At 45.8% G+C, this 20,847-nt stretch overlaps 1 protein-coding gene across 1 annotated transcript; it reads left to right on the forward strand.

Moving 5' to 3' along the window:
• Positions 1-6,935: 6,935 nt before the first annotated feature.
• LOC116519247 (dnaJ homolog subfamily A member 4-like) lies at positions 6,936-20,027 on the forward strand. Its single transcript, XM_032233074.1, is given in 11 exon segments — positions 6,936-6,971; positions 9,214-9,351; positions 13,611-13,791; positions 14,836-14,940; positions 16,055-16,072; positions 16,075-16,188; positions 16,191-16,280; positions 17,771-17,887; positions 17,890-18,000; positions 18,094-18,194; positions 19,364-20,027. Coding segments are annotated over 10 exon segments (1,185 nt in total). The 5' UTR covers positions 6,936-6,971; positions 9,214-9,219; the 3' UTR covers positions 19,580-20,027.
• Positions 20,028-20,847: the final 820 nt, after the last annotated feature.

The raw sequence follows: 20,847 nt of genomic DNA on the forward strand, positions 1-20,847 counted from the left end.
TGATTACTTTATTTCCGGTCCACTTTTGTCCTCCTGCAGTTATTTCTTCAGAAAACCCGTCAAACTGACCCAATTCTTTAGAGACAAGCAGAGTGGCATCAACTCTTATTGAAGTCCGGAGTCACAAAGTGCTGGTTTTAGTTAAGAATCCAACGGGCGTCAACTTGACCAGACACGCAGCGAGATAGATCGGAGGAGGGTGTCCAAAGCTTCTCCTGGTCAACTTGCGGAGAAACTCCTTCGTGGTTCAGCAAGGACAAACTTTCCTTTCATTCGGTGCTTTTTTCTTCCTCCGTGAGAAGAATCTCAATGACGTGTGTGATCAGACATTCCCCTTGGCACAAAGGGAGGACTGGAAGTGGCAGAGTCATGGATGTAGACCCTGGAGGAAGTTACATTTCTGGCAAAAACCGACAACGTGGTTACAAAAGGACTTCGACAACCGCGTTATATCAAATGCCCGTGTAATTGATTATGAAATCAGGATTCAGCTTTCGGTATTTTGATTTCCCCATTGCACAGATAACAATTTCTTTCTTTCTTTCTTTCCTTTTCTTTCTTTCTTTTTTTTATTTCATTCATTCATTCATTCATTCATTCATTCATTCATTCATTCATTCATTCATTCATTCAAACTTTAAACCACCCCATATCTGAAGCTCTCAGGTTGGTTTGCAATGAAACAGTGTAAGGAAAACATTGGGAATGAAAACCTAGACAGATAAAATGCAGGATGAAAACACCCTACGGATTCAGCAACGACCAGGCAATACAAATAAAAAGCCAAATATAATAACGAGGGAGGGGGGAAGGGGAATAAAGGGGCCTTTATCTGGGACCCAATTGCTGCAATAGTGATTAAGTAAGTAAGTAAGATCTTTATTACGGTCAAAGACCAGCAATACACATTAGTTTTTACACTATGTTAAAAAGTACTGACATTAAGATATAATTAAAAAGTATTGACGCTAAAAGTGGAAAATAACATACATGTTCTCAGATTGTTCGGGTCACTTCCTGGTTTACCTGGGTGCAACGCTGTTAAGTATAGGAGTAAATGCAATGGTCCAAAGATTGTTAGAGATATGTCCAGATAATTGGTACCAGATGACAACTATACTTCTGTAGCCAATTTTTTTCTTATGGACATTGCAGCAGCACAGAACTTTGCCACTGCAGACGTGGTAACCCGGTTAGTGTCCTGGAGGAGAAAGCCTAGATAAAAATTGTCTGCCCTCCCTGGCAATCTCTCTAACAAGGGGAGAAAATGTGCAGACCTACAAGCTCTGTATAGCTCGCAGTGTAATAGAACGTGTGAATTATCTTCCACTTCTCCTTTACCACATATACAAACGTGTTCTGCTATAGGTGTTCTCTTACACCTGCCCTGGAGGAGTGCTGAAGGAAGAGTGTTAAACCTGGCTATGAAGAAAGCTATTCTTTGTTTTGGGGAGATCAGGTCATTTAGATATCTTGCCGATTCCCACACACCCTGTTTGATTCTGTCCCTACTGTGGAGAGGCAACCTATTTAGTTCTTCTTGGAACTCCATGTCCCTCATTCTATTGATTACTACATGCTTTGCTTGCTCAAAGCCTAGGGACATGCTGCAATAGTGAGGCTGCCTGTTGAGCCTTTCTGGGGAGGGATTTCTATCAATGAGGGGGCCACCACAGAAAAAGCCCTTTCTCTTCTAGATCCGAACTCACCTCCCTTGGTGGAGGGACCTGGAAAACGGCCCCACTGGAAGCGTTGAAGTCCCAGATAGATACATAAATCAAAATAGGTAAAGAAATCAAATGAAATCATATTAAATAGCATGCAGGTAACCTGGTCCTATACCTTTCGTTCTGGTTTCCTCCTGTTTGCTGCTAATCATGTGAAAATCTCATTAAGTCAGTGTTGATTCCTAGAGGTCACATATCTGTTGTGACTCAGCAGACGTCTCCTGTGAGTCTTTTCGGGATGCAAGATTGACAATGCAGCTGGGGCTCGTAAGTGGGGTCTTCTGGTGATAAAAGGACGGATGGTGCCAAGCTCTGGTGGCAGGAGTCAACGTTCATTCGTGCATGCCACATTCATTGATCATTGGTCGTGGTTTATTTGAAAGACACTTGGAGAAGTGATTGGCTTTCTGTAACCCTGATTCAAGGAGACACTTGGAGAAGTGCATTGCTTTGTAAGAGTTTTTGTTTGCTATTCTGTTATCTCGTCAGAGACTTTGTTTATGTTTATTTTTGGGCTCGCAGCCAGTCTGAGCCGAGAACTGATAAAGTGAGTTCCTTTTACGTTTGTCTGCCTGTCATCTGTTAACGAGCGGAGAAGGGGGGAACAGAACACATATCTATATTTTCTCCATGATGATCCGTCCCATCTTGGTCTTTCCAGCCTTCCAAGTGTCTCCCCATCACCATTATATAGTCCCACCATCTTGCTTCTGGTTGCCGCCGCCTTCTACTTTCTTCCATCTCTCCCAACATCCGAAGCTCTTACAGAGAATGGCGTCTTCACTTAATACGTTCAAAACAGGATAATTTGAACCTGGTCATATGACCCTTGAGTAAATATTCCGGGTTGGTTGATCCAATGGTTCATCTTTGGTATTCTCAAAAGTGAATGGAGATTGTCCATCATTCAGGTCATGGCTGTCCCAAAGGTGCTTTTCCAAGACACAATCAGACTTTTTTTCCCCCCCTTTAAGACATTTTGCTTCTCATCCAAGAAGCTTCTTCAGCTCTTGGATGAGAAATGAAACAAAAAGCACCTTTGGGATATTCTCAAAAGTCTTCCCCAGCACCAAAGTTAAAAGCATCAATACTCTTTATCATTCTTCTCCATTTTAGAAACTAGTCAATTGTAATAACATACAAAAATAGAGTTCCTTCTTCCAAAAACTGCATCCGTGCCCTTCAGCCAATGTACAAACTACGATTTGATGACACAAAGATGAGCTGCTTTTTAAAGGCTACTGGCCGCATCTAATTTTGGGGTGAGATTGACAAGGAGGGTTTTTTTTTGGGGGGGAGGGGGGCTTCCAATGCAAAAAGGCTGCTTTTTATTAAGAAGAAAAAGAATAGCATTTTTTTCAATGTTATTTTTCCTCGGCCTTAAATAAACTCTGCTGAAATGATACCAGGATGGTCGTTGTTGTAAAATTACTCGACGGTGGCGTGTATTAAAAAATTGATATTAAATTATTTTTGTGATTGTGCTAAGCTTCTTTTGAGGTGTACATTTCCAGTTCTGGATTATCCCAAAAAGTGGAATGAAGCACCAGGTCATTTCTGGCCATCAAAGGGAGTTTGAAGAATCCCAGAAAAGTTTGTGGACTATCTGAAGTTTGAATTGTTCAACGCTATGATGGAAGGAAGAGGAAAATCAGACCAGCAGGAGTTGGGGGGGAAAAGAGTGTTTCTAAGCAACAATAATGACCAAGGATAGCAACATTCCATGAATTCCGTTTGACAGTTGGCTAGAGAGAAAAAAAATAGATGGAAAATTCTCTGATGGGTTACTCGGTGGAAGGATGAATCTTCTCAGCTTCTTTTCTTCGGAAGCAGCCTCTCCTCAATGATCAACACTGTTCCATCTTCTGCTTCCCAGGTTGGCCGAAATGTCTTCCAGCATTTCACTCCTTAGATGAATTGGCGCATTCAATGCAGGTAAGTGCCTTGCCAAAATGACAGGGAAGGGCTGTTAAGTGTCGTTGCTTGAACAGGCTCAAGCTCAATCCCTCCAAGACGGAGTGGCTGTGGTTTCCGTCACCCTGATTTGTGCATCTTGTTCCATCTTTGATGATAGGGGGAGAAATTTTAGCCCCCTCAGAGAGGTCCCGCAATCTGGGGGTCCTCCTGGATATGCGGCTTAGTTTAGAAGAACACCTGACGGCCGTGACCAGGGGGGCCTTTTACCAGGTTCACCTGGTACGTCAGTTGCGCCCCTTCCTGGATCGGGATGCTCTGTGCACAGTCACTCATGCCCTCGTCCTTTCTCGCCTGGACTACTGTAACGCTCTCTACATGGGGCTGCCCTTGAAGTGCACCCGGAGGCTTCAGCTGGTCCAGAATGGGGCTGCGCGAGTTATCATGGGGGTAGCTAGGTGCTCCCATGTTACACCCCTTTTAGGTGGCCTGCACTGGTTGCCGGTTGTCTTCCGGGTGCGATTCAAGGTACTAATTATGACCTCTAAAGCACTCCATGGCTTAGGCCCAGGATACCTGCGAGACCACCTATTGCCACCGGTAGCCTCCCACCGTCCAGTGCGATCCCACAGCGTTGGCCTCCTCAGGGTGCCGTCAGCCAGACAGTGTCGACTAGCGACCCCCAGGGGGAGAGCCTTCTCTGTGGGAGCCCCTTCCCTCTGGAATGAGCTGCCCCCGGAGCTTCGTATAATCCCTGACCTCCGGTCTTTCCGACGCGCCCTAAAAAGTTGGCTTTTCCAGCAAGCCAGCCTGCCCTGAACAAAATAAATGATGATTATTGTTAATTTTAATCGAATTTTTTAAATGTTATTGTTAATCTTAATTGGGTTTGTTTTTTGGATACTCTAATTTTTTTTTTAACTTTTGTAATATGTGTTTTTTTTTTAATGTTGTACGCCGCCCTGAGTCCTTTGGGAGAAGGGCGGCATATAAATCCAATAAACAAACAAACAAAAAACCTAATTAAAATGGGTTAAATTAAAAATAAGTTAACGGCCATCCATGGGGGTGGAATCAAAAAAAAGTCAAGATGGAAACCGCAGCTCCAAGCTCCGCATTCCACTTAAAAACCGGAGCAGATTTCCACACGCACCAAGGTAGCCAACATCTCGAGATCGTTGACCTTCCTTCGTGAATCCACACAACCCTTGGCTTCGCTTCTTCTAACCTCTGTGTCTTTCCTCCACTTTTATGCCTAAACAGAAGTCATGGAGTCCAAAGACGATAAAAAAAATGCTGGGCAGTCGTCATCGGAAGATAAGAAATCCAAAGATCAGTCCAATGAAGAGAAAAAAAATAAGGAGTCCAACGCAGAGGACAAAAAGACTAGCGAGGGTCCCACGGAGAACGAGGAAGCCAAAGAAGCGGGTGGCTACGCAGTAAGGCAAAATTATCATTTCTTTCATGCACTTTCCTTTCTAATTCCTCTGTTTCTTTCCATTTTTATAATTATCCCATTTTCTTCATAAAGCAATTGCAGATTCTAGAATAAAAGCTTGGGGGGGGGCATGCAAGGTTTCTCCCAATAGAAGGGTGTTCTGATCCCCTCCTCCGTCTAGTAACGAAAGCCGAGACAAGCTTAACTGGAATGTACTTTAATAGCAAGTAACCAAAACCTCGGTGGCTGAAAACCAAGCATAACAAACAGATAAGGACCTTGGCAGCAACTCAGACAAACCTTGGCAGCAATCCAGCCTGCCAAGTTAGTTACAAGAGTTCTCTTTAGTCAATGCGTTGACTTCTGCAAGAGGGGCGTGTGCACAACAGTCTTTTTATAGTCTGGAGAGGAGCCTAATGACCACCAGCTGAGTACAATCACCTCCTGTAATTGCGTAATTGTTCCTGACGCCTAGTAGCTCTTCGATGGCGTGCATCCAGGAACAACTCACTACTGGCATCCGGATCACTCTCCCTTGTCTCCTCCCCACTGGTCCAAGGCTCAGGTGCCTCCTGGTGGCCAACCAGCCCTCAGAGTCGGAACCCTGTCCAGGGTCCTCCACATCCTCCAGAGCCGACTCCTCGGGCCCCTCGCTGTCGGAGTCTGGTGGCAGCTCCAACGGCTCCTGCTGGGCCACAACAGAAGGGAATATTGGACACTTGAGGTTGACAGCGCTGCGGTTAGTGGTTGGTTTGTAAGCATCTCATTACCCAGCTTGGCACCATCATCAATGCCGGCAGAGGTTAGGGGGGGAGGAGTGGCTGATGGTTTATTTGGAGCAGGATGCCCTGCCAGTTTTGGTGGTCCTGTAGTTTGTATCCTCAAGGAGGAAACTAGATTCCCCAAAATTAGATCTGTCCTGGATGAGGTCGGTCTAATATACAGGCAGTCCTCGGTTTATGACCATCCATTCAGTCGTTCGTTCAGGTGGCTTTGAAGGAGGACTTAGAATGGCTCCTTGGAGTTCTGACATTGCCTTGCACTGGCTCACATAATTGCAGTCTCCCAAATTCTTGCAAAGTCGACGGGGAAGCCAGCAGGAAGCCATAAGTTACGGTCACTAGGTCCTCGCTTAACGACGGCAATTGCAGACTGCATCCAGAAGCGCCCCGTGCAATTGGATCCAATTCCTTTTAAAAAAATATATCTCTTTGTTGGGGAGGCGTTCCATGTTGTTGTTCTTATTATTTGGGGCTCTGTTTTTGCATTGCATTGAAGAGCTCCAAGCAGGCTGCTACTTTTGTTCAAGACAGCCCTGCGAGGTTGGCCAGGCTGGGCAAATTGGGTATCGCCTGAGTCCCTCCTTCAACCTTAAGGCCCTGGATGGGATCACTCAGGGGAACAGCCCTCGCCTGGATTGTCTGTAAAAAAAACAACACATATATATATATATATCAGAATTTTAAAAGATTTCTTGAGGAAAAGTCTCCCCAGGAGCACTGAGGCGGCCCTACGCCACTAGCGTAGCGAAACGGCTTTTGACGCGGCCGCAGCGCCATTTGTTTCCCCCCCCCCCACTCCACTTTACGCCGGCGGCGTAACTCAGGCGGGCTTTTTTCCTGGCGACGAGCGGGCGAAGAGTTGGCGAGGAGGGCGTGGCCGCGCTTGCTCTCGGCCCCGCCTCCTCAGTTCCCCCACCGCGCGCCGATTGGCCGCCTCCCGCCGGCCGCCGAGGCTCCGTCCAGACGTTTCTAGAGTCTGGCCGTGACGTCACGGCGGCGGCGTTCCAGAAAGTTCGCGGCGGCGCCTATAAAAGCGCCGCAGCCGCCGCGCCAGGATCGAGAGAATCGCGGACCGGTGGAGCCGCGCGTCGCCCGGGCGGGCTAAGTAAGGTGAGACGCGGGGGGGGAGGCGGCTGCCCGTGATCGTCGCCCGGGCAGGAGAAGCTCCGGAGGGCGAGAAGGACGTCGCATCCACGGAATCATGGCATTTTTTTTGGGGGGGGGGGGGGCGCAGGTGGAACCTTGGACTACAAATCCCATCATCCGCCCTCTCTCCCTTCAATGTAGGGGGTGATGGTGGGGGGAAAAGGATGCGGTTCCACTTGTAGCCGGGGTGTGGGCGGGCGGCTGTGGATGATGGGGGTTTGTAGACCCAAGGAGCTGGGGGTTGTGCACTGGGAACATGGGTATTGTAGTCCAAACGGAAATTTTTTTTTATTTTATTTTAAAATTTTGAGCTCTGGCTGGGGATCATGGGAGTTGTAAAGCTCTCAGGGAGGGGACGAGCAGACAGAAAAGTCAGTTATATTGATATAAATTGGAGGGGGGTTTTCCTTTTTGGCCAGAATTGCAATTTCGGGGGGGGGGGGTTTGAATGGTTCCCCCCCCATCTGAAAGACACACACACACACACACACCAAAACACACACCAAAACACACCACCAAAACACACCAAAAAAAAGTCCTAGGAGACCTTTCATTGGAAGGACAAGAATACTAATGGGACCAGGCTGCAATATTAATAATACATCCAGAATTGGGAGAAAACCCCCAAAAATCGAGATTAACAGAATTGGAAGGGACCTTGTAGGTCATCTAGTCCCAACACCCCCCCCCCCCCCAACTGCCCAAGCAGGAGACCCTACCTCATTTTTGACAGGTGAAAGTCCAGTCACTTTCGGCTGATAAAATATCCCAAATATTTTTGGTAACATCCCAAAGGTGCTTTTTCAAGAGGCAGAAGGTGAGTGATGAAAAATTCCTCATCCATCCTAGTCCCATTGGATGAATTTGGGGTTTTTAGGAAGACGAGGGGAAAGCCAGGAAAAAGTGAAGAGGCTCCCTGGAAAAAGCAGATTATTCCTAATCTGTTTTTAAAGCTTCGGGTGCAGCGGCTGGAAAGGAGCTGGTTTTATTATCATTTATTAAGTTATCTGCAGCCCATCTGGTATTACACTGATTTGGAATCAAGAGAGCTACGTGTATTGTGATAAACTGTAGCTGATCAAAAACAATACAGATTTTTTTTGGGGGGGGGGTTACACAATGTTGATTTCGAAATATTTCTAGCAGGACTACCTGATTCTCTAACCCGCTTTGTTCTCTATGCCATCCATCTGCTAAACTTGCAAGATTTCTTTTTCTCACCATGCGCATGTAGTACCATCCGAACTAGAGCTGTTGTTTCTCTGTGTCTATAATATATGTGGGCATATGCATAATTTTGAATTTGTCATGTTTATGTAGGGTATATTGGAGGTGGTGACCCTTTGAGAGCTGTATGTAACAAAAGTTTCCTTTTAATGTATGCTTGATTAGGGTACATTCAAAGGGACAATAAAGTTATTCTAAGTTCTAAATTGGTGCATAACTAGTTATTATAAGCTTCTGACTGTTCCTTGGGCTGAAATGCTGTGCACCTGTCATTTTCCATGGCCTTGTTGTGGGGAAAATAGAAGTATTGGGTATCTTTGCTGCCTTGAGCAATTTTTAAAAATAATGTGAGGTATAAATAAAAAGAGTTTTAAGTGTGGTGTGCATATGCTGCCCTGGCTGATTATTGTGCGATTTAGTTTGTGAGTCAAGTTTATGAAATAATGGAGCCATAAATGCAAGACTTCTCACTGTCCACACATCCCCACGCCAAAAGTTGCTCATTTTTTGCTTTTAGGCATCCAGGTCAGGATGGTTTTTTTCTCCCCAATTTCAACAGCAAGATAAGCATTTGAGATGAGCAAGCTGGCTTTTTCCCCCCGGGAACAATGCATAACATGTTTCACAACAAGGAAAAGAGGCCACTCATTAAGGGATGGTTATTTATGCAAGGAATTGTTAATTTGTTGAAGGTTGCTTAAAGAAAATACAGAATGCGGGTTTTCCTGTGGGTGTCCAACCTTGGCAACTCGAAGACCTGTGGCCTTCAACTCCCAGAATTCCCCAGACAGCATGAAATCCAAAAGGTGCCAAAGTTGGATCTCTCCCGATCTAGACCGTCACAGAAAACTAGGGTTTTGTTTGTGAACCAAGGGAAAAATTCCCTTCCAATAAACAAAAAGAATATTGAATTTGAAATATTGGAGCCGAGGCATGAAGTGAATGGTTTGTTTCTTTTGTTTCTCTCGCCCTCTCTTAGGCAACCATGGTGAAGGAAACCGGTTATTACGACACTCTGGGAGTGAAACCCAACGCCACCTCCGATGAAATTAAGCGTGCCTACCGCAAGTTAGCATTGAAGTACCATCCTGACAAGAACCCCAGCGAGGGCGAGCGGGTATGAGCTGAAGTTAGATGGGGACAGACACTTTGGGGTCGTCTTTGGCATCCAGGACCCAAATGTGCCTTTGCCGTGTAATCCGTACAATCGACCGACTATATTTGTAGTAAGGAGACGCAAGAGTTCACCCCAAAAAATTGCTGCCTATGGAAGAGAATATCTGTAGCTCGGGATTGGACGGTGGGGCTACAGTTTTCTTGCAGGCATTTTATGACCCAACTAGGTAACATCATCAGTGTCCAGGGCTGTAGCATACTGATGATTTGACCCAGTTGGGCCATGAAACTTTTGCAAGACAACCAAGCTCAGAGCGCCCTAAAATTGGTATTGGTGCTTTCAGGATGGACCTCTGTTCGACAGATTGCATAGGACAATCAGCCCCCTCTAACCCGATTCTTGCCTTGTGTAGTCCATAGAATGTCCAGCAACTGAAGCAGTTGTAACGTGCGACATCGTGTGATTGCGCTGACAAGTGACAGCAGTTTTCAGCAGTGTCCATTGCAGTTGGTAGGCAAATCCGATTTGCAACCTCCTGCTGGCTTCTGCCTCTTAAGCTATGCAGTCTCATTCTATGACTGCTTTAGCGACAGAAATCAAACTCCCAAACAGTAAGTTTTGAGGACTTGGCGTGTATCAGGAAATGTAACCGTTGCTTCTGATGAGAGGTCAACCAGGTTGGTTCCGATGGGAGTTGGAGTACATCCTTAATTGAGACCTGGAGGGCTTTCCTAAGACATCCTAACTGCCTGAAAATAATCTTGTCCTATTAGGCAATTATCCTTACCAGACTGTTGAGCTTTACATTTGACAGAAAAGCAGAGCGTAATTATTGAGATTTGTTTTATTTATATGCCGCCCTATTCCGGGAGGGACTCAGGGCGGCGAACAACTCAAAGGGGAAAGGGAACACAGAATACAATACAAGTAGTTAAAATAGCCAAGAATCTCACAGCCACACAAGTCGAGGGGGGAGGGGAACTCATCAACCCCAGGCCTGCCGGCACAGCCAGGTTTTGACGGCTTTTCGGAAGGCCTGGAGAGAGGTGAGGGTCCGAATCTCTGCGGGGAGTTCGTTCCAGAGGGCCGGAGCTGCCACAGAGAAGGCCCTCCCCCGGGTGGTAGCCAGATGGCATTGGCTGGTAGACGGAACCCGGAGGAAGCCAGCCCTGCGTGATCTAATGGGTCTTTGGGAGGTAATTGGCAGCAGGCGGTCTCTCAAGTAATTATTTTTTAAATAATGGGTGCAGCCAGCATTACAATTTTACCTGGGAACCTGGTTCAAAATATCCAGTAGGTTTAAAAGAGTCTTTTTCATTTGTTTCATATGTTCGAGAGTCTGATTTATATCTAAAAGGACTGGCGGAAAAGCAACAAATACGAACAACATGTTTTTAAGCTTCGCACTGGCAACGCACTGTAGAGGGGAAAAGTTAATTGATGTATGCATAAGTTATGCATGAACTTTTAGTTTCAGCTAGAAAGCGAGTCTTTAACATGCTGATGTTGGGTCACAAAACAATTGAGGGGGGGGGGTGTTTTTAAGCAACCACACTTGCAACATTTCTGTACGAGGAAAAAACGTGTTAATTTCAAATGAATAAATCTATCAAACGTGTCACATGTGCATATTTTCATTTCAGCACTGATTAAAATGGCCTTCCTGTCTGGAAATGGGAGTTTGTTTGTACTTTTGGCAGGAAACATTTTTTGTACGGTAGAGACGCATTTGGTACTTGGCTCGAGTGCCAGACACAACATCCAGTTTCTTTGGAGTATAAGTAAAACAGTGGTTGACTGCGGTTTTGCTGTAACACGGGTAGCAGCCTTTGTGATCACAGCCTGCGGTGCACGCCTGGGCCGTGATGCAAAGCTGCATTACCTGTCCCGTCAGAGGCTGCAGTTCATAGCGTACATAACTCAGAAATAGTCCCGCTGAATTCAAGAGAGTTTATTTTTGAGCCAAGGTGCGTAATGCAAAAGCGTTGAATTCAGTCTTTTCCTGGGTGGACACGCCAAATTTGAAGGAAATGCCGGCATGTTTATTACCATATTTTTCGGAGTATAAGATGTACCTTTTTTCCCCAAAAGAGGGTGAAAATCTGGGTGTGTCTTATACACTGAATACAGCATGTTTGGCCTCCCGAAACCCTGCCCCCCTTTGCAAAAATAGATGTGCAGAGGCTTTGGGAGGCTTGTAGAGTGTTCTTGGAGGCTGGGGAGGGAAAAAATGAGCAAAAAAATGGGCCAGGTTTTGCTTATTTTTGCCCCACAGCCCCCCAGGAACACTCCACAAGCCTCCAAAAATCCTATCTATGCCCTGTTTTTGGCAAAAAATGGGCCATTATTTGCTCGTTTTTGCCCTAGCCCCCAGGAGCTCTCAGCATGCCCGTTTTTCACAAAAAATGAGGCGTGCAGAGGATTTGGGAGGTCAGCAGAGTGCAAAAACTTTTTTTTTTAATTTACCTTTTCAAAATCTTGGTGCGTCTTATACTCCAAAAACGGGTATCCAAGAATCCTAACAATGCCCGATGGAAACTTTGAAAAGGGAATAGTTGCTTTGAGGCTGGGAAGATGAAAGCTATTTCATGGAACTGCTTTAGCCGTTCTTCTAAGTTTTCCTCATGTAGGAATGTGTTTCCTGTAATACAAATCCCACTCAACATTGCATAAGAACAGGTTGGCTTAATAGTCTTGGATGATGATGATGATGTATATACATTAATCCCACGCTTTTGAGGTGGGATCCAAAGGGTTGATAACGGGCCAACCTGAAATACTTCAAACATTTTTTTAATCCCAAATTAAAATCATTGTATATCCAGGGCCATTGCATTAAGCAAGTGCAGAGGATAATAATCGTAACTTGATTAAATCCACTGTCCAGTTGGATAGTATATTTATAGCTATAGCAGCAGTGACATTTCATATAGAGAAACAGGAGCAGATAAAACATTATTGCAGCCAGAAAAAGGAACATCTTCCACTTTGGAGTAAGTGAATTTGATGTTTCCATTTACAGAAATGGCCAAGTTGGCAGGACTGAATTTTCAATTTAAGGTACAGGCACTGGTACTGGACTGAAAATTCAATTCTGCCAATATATTTATATATACTAGTGGTGATTGCATTAGAGAAAAATAGATGCAATTTGGATCTTCTCCAGGCGAATCATTCTCCTACGAATCAGTCTTTCCTACCAAGCAACACATTTCCCACGTTAGCAAAAAGTGTCTTTGGCTGATGCTCCACGGGAGCAAACTTGTGCATATATCTTCACACTTACTGATTTGTTTCTAGCTACTGATATCACAACAGGAGACGTGGAATGCAACAGAAACTGGGGAAATTTAAATCCCGAGAGGCTTCCCTTGACCAATGACGAGATTCCTACTAGGCTCTTCCCTGTAACTAAGAAGCAGACCCAAGAGGGAAAGGATGCGAAGGAGGGGACATTGGAGGACTTAACTATGTTCAGATGCCATTAGAGTATTTGCTATAGGAGAAAACTGGTGTTAACACCGTTGTCTTCAAAGTTGAGGAACAGGAGCCCATGGCTTCATTTTGTGCGGCACAAATAAATGGAGAAAGTAAAGGAAAACTCAGCCTGTTCCTTGGTCCGTTATTGTCCACTCAAAAGTCTGCACTGAAGTACTGTCTCTCTAATCACCTCCTGGGTATCTCTGCAAACAGATGTAGACGCAAGCACACAACTGCGCACACATGCGCTTAGCTGGAGGTGGACAGTCACAGATCTTCCAGATGTTTTTGACGTAAGCACCGGAATCTGTTACCCATCTCTTTTATTTGTCATGCTGGCTTGCAAGAAGCTTCCAAATGAGTATTCACTTAATATGAAAAACCCTCACTCTGGACCCTCCGAAACCAGGCAGAAGGGACCCCCCTCTAAAATGTCACAGTTCTGGTTTGGAGCTGTGTTTTAACATTTCAGAGGGGGGTGCAAGCAAGATTCCCTTGGCATTTAAGCCATTATTTAAGCCGCTCTATATATATTTTCCCCTGGAAAATTGAGGGGTATTAACTCACGTTTTCAGCAGGCATAGCCAGAGGAGCTCTGAGCACCAAAAATCGGGCACCTTTAGGAAAGCTAGGGAGCTTGAGATCTACACCTTTTAAAAATCTGCAATGTGGATGGTGCTATTCTCATGGCTAGAGGTTCAGACGTTTTTTTTTTTAAAAGGTGAGCTTTCCCTGTGTGCCAGCCAGTTATTCAGAGGGTCTTTTTCTCTCTCTCTTAGTTTAAGCTCATTTCCCAGGCCTACGAGGTCCTGTCGGATCCGAAGAGGCGAGATCTCTATGACCAAGGTGGCGAACAAGCCATTAAGGAAGGCAGCGTGAGCGGCGGCAATTTCTCTTCGCCCATGGACATCTTCGACATGTTCTTTGGCGGCGCTGGCCGGATGAATCGAGAAAGGAGAGGTAGGGGCTTGTGTTTTAAAGTGGCCTCGTTTCCGTTCAAGCCTTGGGGGGAAACTGGAGAGGTTATAACACGTTCTATGTCAATAACCACGCAGAAAAAAGTACCATGTTTTTCAGAGTATAAGACGCATCGGAGTATAAGATGCACCAAGGTTTTGAAGAGGCAATTAAAAAAAAAAAGCTTTTGCACTCTGCAGACCTCCCTAAAACGCCCGTTTTCGTGAAAACGGCCCATTTTTTGCACAAAAAAGGGGCATGCATAGCCTTTAGGAGGCTTATCGAGTGCTTTTGGGGCTGGGGGGCAAAATTGAGCAAAAAACATTTTTTTGCCCATTTTTCGCTCATTTTTGCCCTCCCCAGCCCCCAGAGCTCTCTGAAAGCCTCCTAAAGGCTCTGCACTGCCATTTTGATGAAGGGGGCAGGGTTTTGGGAGGCCAGAAATGCTGTATTCAGTGTACCCAGGTTTTCAGCCTCTTTTGGGGGGGAAAGGTACTTTATTTTTTTTTTTGAGCAAATGTTGATCACGCTTCAATACAGATGACTTATTCAGAGCCCAAGTGGTTTGCAGGGGAGAGAATTGCAAAGCTAAATATTCTAATACAAGGGTCTCCAACCATGGCAATTTTAGGACTTGTGGACTTCAACTCTCGGGATTCCTCAGACAGCTTGACCACAACTCATAAAATTGCCAAGAATCCCCGCTATAATAAAATCATGGCAGTTTGGTTTTCTGTCTGGACGTTGAAAATTCTGGGTACTTTTCCCATGTTAATGAGTTCCCCAGAAAAAGGTGGAATCAGACATGAGTTTTGCAGTTTCAGTTCTGCTTGAGAAATGATCAACCAGACGAGTGAATGCACTGCTTTGGAGAAATAATCCGGGAGATAAATTTTATTGCAACATTAGCCATGGGGCAATGGTTTTCATTGCCTAACTTTTCTGCAAAGGGTGGGGGCTGCCTTGTTTGGGGCACCGGTAGCTCTGCTGGAAAATCTGAAATGCACCTTGGCTATTGTTAATTGTCTGCACTTATGTTTTAATCAGGTAAGAATGTGGTCCATCAGTTGAGCATCACTCTGGAAGACTTGTACATGGGAGCCACAAGGAAACTGGCCCTTCAGAAGAACGTTATCTGTGACAAGTGCAAAGGTAAATAATTTCTCAGATGGCTAAAGAATTGAGTACAAAAGCTGGCCCCTTCTCAGGGATTTTACGAACTGCTCTTGCCTCCTTGACCGAAAATGCTGACCATTCCATACAGAACATTTTAAGACACCAGCTGTCTTTCAAGTTAAGCAGGTTTTGTGGCGCTGTGACTCGCCAGAGACGTTTAATCCAACCACAGGAATAGATCATTGGTCTATATTTGTGTTAAGATTCATCTCGCGGATGCTGCCTTGATCTAACACGGCAAATGAAATCTGCTGGGATATTAATATATATTTTTTCCTCTGAAAAGAATCCAGCTTTTTCAGAGGCCTCAGTAAAACTAGCGTAGTAACAGAACGTTGCCATTAGAGAAGCATTAACAAAAAAAACATCTGTTTAGAAAGTAGACCCTAATCTTCTTTGCGAGAGCTCCTCCGGTTTGGGAAATTTCGTACCGTCCTCTTAACAAGAGGATTCCACACACACAGCTTTTCAGAACCATTTGCAAATATCATAAATTGAAAGTAAATGGATAAGTTTTGCTTAATACTTTGGTCAAACTTGATAGGCCAAATAAGGCAATTTTCTTAGTTTTTTTTTTTCAGAATGTATAAATATCCCTAGTTTTACGAAGAGGCATACCATATTTTTCAGAGTATAAGACTCACCTACCTTTTGGGGGAAGGAAAGTGGGAGGGAACCTGCCTTTGCCTCCCAGCATCCATTCAGTATTCACCTGGCCTGTTTGGTGTGGCTGATTCGCTGCTGCCCATTTGCTGTCAGCATGGCCTGTTTGCCACAGCCTGTTCACCGCTAGCATCGCCCATTCAGCACTGTGGAGTTGGCGGGGATTCGGCAACATCCCGTGTATAAGACACCACAATTTTCACCCACTTTTAGGGAGGAAAAAGTGCATGCTATACTCCGAAAAGTACAGTAACTGTGTATCGACTGAAATGCAGGTCTGTCTCCCCTGAATTTTAGCTCTAACGCAGACTTAATCCCGTTCACACAGAGGGGACTGCTGGAAACCCTATTCATCAGCATTCAATTAGGAGAGCCGAACAAAACCCATTTTTATATCCGTGTGTGTTTTTTTTCTTCTTTTTCCAAGGTTACGGTGGGAAAAGGGGGCCGTAGAAAAATGCCCCACCTGCAAAGGGCGAGGCGTTCAGGTGTTGGTCCAGCAGATTGGGCCCGGCATGGTGCAACAGATCCAGACCGTGTGTCCGGACTGCAAAGGCCAAGGGAACGGATAAACCCCAAGGACAGGTGTACCAACTGCAGCGGCAACAAGGTGGTTAGAGAGAAGAAAATCATCGAAATCCACATCGATAAAGGTGAAGAGAATGTGGCCAGGGGTGTGTGTGGGAGACAGCTGTAGAGCCCAGTTATTGTAGCGAACCTCAGAGGCTAAAATCTTTGTCTCCTTAAGTACGGGGGGCTTTTGAATCCCAGCAGCCCCTGCCTCATTTTGGTCTCGCTGTTCTGTGAGAAGTAAACTTTTAAAGTGGCAAAACTGCACCTATTGTCGCGAAAGGCCGTTTTTGGCGCTCCTCAGAACCAAATTTGGGTTCCTCGTAGTAATGGTTGGTGTATGCCAAGCAGGCTCCCCTCAATTCCTGTTCAACCGCAGGTCCCTGAATTTAAGGTTAGGGTTGTAACATGCAGACAGGCAAACGTAACCTTCGGTTCTTTTGCATCCTCACTTGCAAACACAGACGAATGTATGAATAAAACTGGGAACTGGGCATGTCTAGTTTAATGAAAGAGACATGATAGCAGCCTTCCAATATCTCAGGGGTTCCCCCAAAGAAGTGGGAGTCAAGCTATTCTCCAAGGCACCTGAGGGCAGGACACGAAGCAATGGGTGGAAACTAAATCAAGGAGGGAAGCAACTTAGAACTGAGGAGAAATTTCTTGACAGTGAGAACAATTAATCAGTGGAACAACTTGCCTCCAGGAGTTGTGAATGCCCCAACACTGGAAGTTCTTAAGAAGATGTTGGATAACCATTTGTCTGAAATGGTATAGGGTTTCCTGCCTAGGCAGGGGTTGGACTAGAAGACCTCCAAGGTCCCTCCAACTCTGCTATTGTATTGTATTGATGTAGAAAAGATGTGGAGACTCTGGAAAGAGTGCAGAGAAGAGCAAGAAAGAGGATTAGGGGACTGGAGGCTAAAACATATAAAGAACGGTTGCAGGAACTGGGTAGGTCTAGTTTAATGAAAAGAGAGACCAGGGGAGACATGATAGTAGTCTTCCAATATCTCAGGGGCTGCCCCAAAGAAGAGGGAGTCAAACTATTCTCCAAAGCACCTGAGGGCAGGACAAGAAGCAATGGGTGGAAACTAATCAAGGAGAGAAGCAACCTAGAACTAAGGAATTTCCTGACAGTTAGAACAATTAATCAGGGGAACAGAAATTGCCTCCAGAAGTTGTGAATGCTCCAACACTGGAAGTCTTTAAGAAGAGGTTGGATAACCATTTATCTGAAGTGGTGTAGGGTTTCCTGCCCAGGCAGGGGGTTGGATTAGAAGACCTCCAAGGTCCCTTCCTACTCTGTTACTCTATTCTAAGAGTGTGAAGGTGCTCCGTTGCAATTGCATCAAAAATCCTGATCATTGGAAGAACATTGCACAGAAATATCTCGCTTGTGATCAAGACATTCCCCCACCACCTCCACACACACACAACCCTTCTCCCCATAGTGGCAGTTGAGTCAGTTGATTTGAAGTGGATCCCTTGTTGTTCTTCAGGTGTTCATGTGTCTCCAGGGAGTCCTTCCATCGTCCTCTGGACACAGTTTGTTTTCTCTTCTGTTTTCTAGGTATGAAAGATGGCCAGAAACTTGTCTTTCACGGAGAAGGTGATCAGGAACCTGACCTAGAACCGGGAGACGTCATTATTGTCCTGGATCAGAAAGACCACTCTGTATATCAGAGGAGAGCAACGACCTAGTGATGAAAATGAAAATCCAGCTGACGGAGGCCTTGTGCGGCTTCAAGAAGACCGTGGAGACGCTGGATGACAGGGTCCTTTTAATATCCTCCAAACCAGGTGGGCTCGGCCCCTTCGTTGGGCTGCGTTTGTGCGTAAATGTTGAGCTGCATTTACGTTTTAGACCCGGTGTAACCCTGGCTCTTCCAACAGGTGAAGTGATCAAGCACGGAGACATTAAGAGCATCGTAAACGAAGGGATGCCGATTTATAAATCTCCCTTGGAAAAAGGTTCTTTAATCATCCAGTTTCTGGTGAGCAAGGATTCTTTAACGCAGGGACGGAGGGTGGGCTGATAATTAGCAACTAAAGTTTGGGGGTTGGTGCCTTGAATTATCTGGGCCTGCTGTGAAGCCCTGCCGGGCTCGGCTTTGGGGAGGAAACATGAGGGTTTTCGATCGCGGTGAAGAAAAGCTATAAACAGCAGCCGCGTATTTACCAGATTAAGAGTCGAATGATCAGCGATGGAGTTTGTACATCGTGATGAATCTCTGAGCTGCTTGTTTGTGTGTGTGTGGGGGGGGTTAGCCTGAATTCAAAATCAGAATAGAAGCTGGAAGGGACCTTGGAGGTCTTCTAGTCCAGCCCCATGCTCAAGCAGGAGATCCTACACCCGTGATGGCAAACCTATGTCTGCTCTTCTGGTTTAAAAAATAGATGGTTTTTCGGGCCGTTTTCAAGCCCAAAAACGGCCCAGAAATAGCCTGAAAACAGTACATGCCAAAAAAATAGGTATGTGCGCATCATTTCATTTCATTTCATTTCATTTATTAAAATTTATAGGCCGCCCTTTTCCCTGAGGGGACTCAGGGCAGCTTACAATCACAAGGGAAGGGGGTGCAGTATCAAAAGACAAAACAAAATGTGAACAAAGAAAAAATAATAAAACACAACTTTCATTCAGCAATCAACACTCGGGCGGGTAACTTGGAAACCTATCCCCAGGCCTGCTGGGAGAGCCAGATCTTGAGGGCTGCGCGGAAGGTCTGGATGGTGGTGAGGGTACGAATCTCAACGGGGAGATCGTTCCACAGGGTCGGAGCTGCAACAGAAAAGGCTCTCCTCCGTGTAGTCGCCAGTCGACATTGACTGGCAGATGGAATTCGGAGGAGGCCCAGTCTGTGCGATCTAATTGGTCGAAGGGAGGTAATCGGCAGGAGGCGGTCTCTCAAGTCAACCGGCATCAGCCGGTTGGTCTTTGGGTTTCCGGCATGCACACATATGCACATGTTCCACTTTGGGTTCTTGGTGCCCAAAAGGTTCACCATCACTGTCCTACACCATTTCAGGCAAGCGAATCCACCCGCTTCAAGGTTTCTTCCATAAAACTGAACCGATTACGGCTTGGCCCAAACGAGTCAGGCCTGGGGCAATTCTGGCCACGCTTGACTCGAGTTCGAATTCTCCCCCTTTTCTCCCCCAGGTTGCCTTCCCCGAGCATCACTGGCTTTCCAACGATCAGCTCCCTCTCTTAGAAGCTCTGCTGCCTCCCCGGGAGGAAGTGATGGTTTCCGAAGACATGGATCAAGTCGACCTGGTCGAATTCGACCCCAAAGAACGAACTTACCGAAACCACGGTGAAGCCTACGAAGAGGACGAGGAAGGCCCGAGGACGGGGGTCCAGTGCCAGACCTCGTGAACCAAGCGGGGTCTGGGCGCATGGACTGAATGCGAGGAACCATCGCCGGGCTCCCGTTTATCAAGTTCGGCACGACGAACAGCTGTATATTAGTTCTGTTTCATATTTATGTGTTCGTGTTGTTAAAAAAAAGAAAGAAATGGATCTGTGTAACTTGAAACACCGAATGTGCTGTTGCTGTTTGATATAAATAAGCCTTCCTTCCCCCCCCCCTCCCCAATTTAACCCTAACTGTCCCAATCCTGTGGTTTTTCTGGCTCTCCAGGGCTACGAAGAATGTTGGCAGGGGATTATTAAACCAGAAGTGAGCGTTTTTGAGAAACGTGCATGTCAAGGTTTCCCCAGCGGTGGTTAAAACTTGAAACGTTGCCACTTCACCTTAACAAGACGGTCTCCACATCCTAGATTATTTAATAGGTATTTTATCAAATAAAATATCAGGACCATTTTTCTGGCCTGAATCCTGAGTGGTTGGTTGCTCTGGATGGGAACTGTGCCACTACTACTAACAGGGAACCTGACGGAAAGAGTTTGGAGAGGGGTCCTTCATACATGGGGACGCGGTGGCTAAGACGCTGAGCTTGCCGGTCAGAAAGGTCAGCAGTTTGGCGGTTCGAATCCCTAGTGCCGCGTAACAGAGGGAGCTCTCATTCCTTGTCTCGGCTTCTGCCAACCCAGCAGTTCGAAAGCAGGTAAAAAATGCAAGTAGAAAAATAGGAACCACCTTTGGTGGGAAGGGAGGAGCGTTCCGTGCGCCTTTGGCATTGAGTCGTGCTGGCCACATGACCACGGAGGCGTCTTCGGACAGCGCTGGCTCTTCGGCTTTGAAATGGAGATGAGCACCGCCCCCTAGAGTCAGGAACGACTAGCACATCTGTGCGAGGGGAACCTTTACCTTCATACAGGTAGTCCTCGACTTACAACAGCTCATTTAGTGACCAAAGTTACAACAGCACTCAAGTGACTTAACAATTTTTGACACTTAGTAATTTGCAGCGTCCCCCATGGCTGTGTGATCAAGCTTTGGGTGACTGGCAACTGACTCACGATAGTCGCAATGTCTCAGGATCACATCATCCCCTTTTGCAACCTTCTGACAAGCGAAGTCGACAAAGCCAGATTCGCTTAACAACTGGTGTGGCTAACCTAACAACTGCAGTGATTCACTTAATGACTGTGGCAAGACAGGTTGTAAAATTCACTTGGCTGTCTCGATTAGCAACGGAAAATAGTTGGGCTACCGGTATTCCACATCGAAATCCCTCACA

This window comes from Thamnophis elegans, chromosome 16, assembly GCF_009769535.1.
Source record: "Thamnophis elegans isolate rThaEle1 chromosome 16, rThaEle1.pri, whole genome shotgun sequence".
NCBI lineage: Eukaryota > Metazoa > Chordata > Lepidosauria > Squamata > Colubridae > Thamnophis > Thamnophis elegans.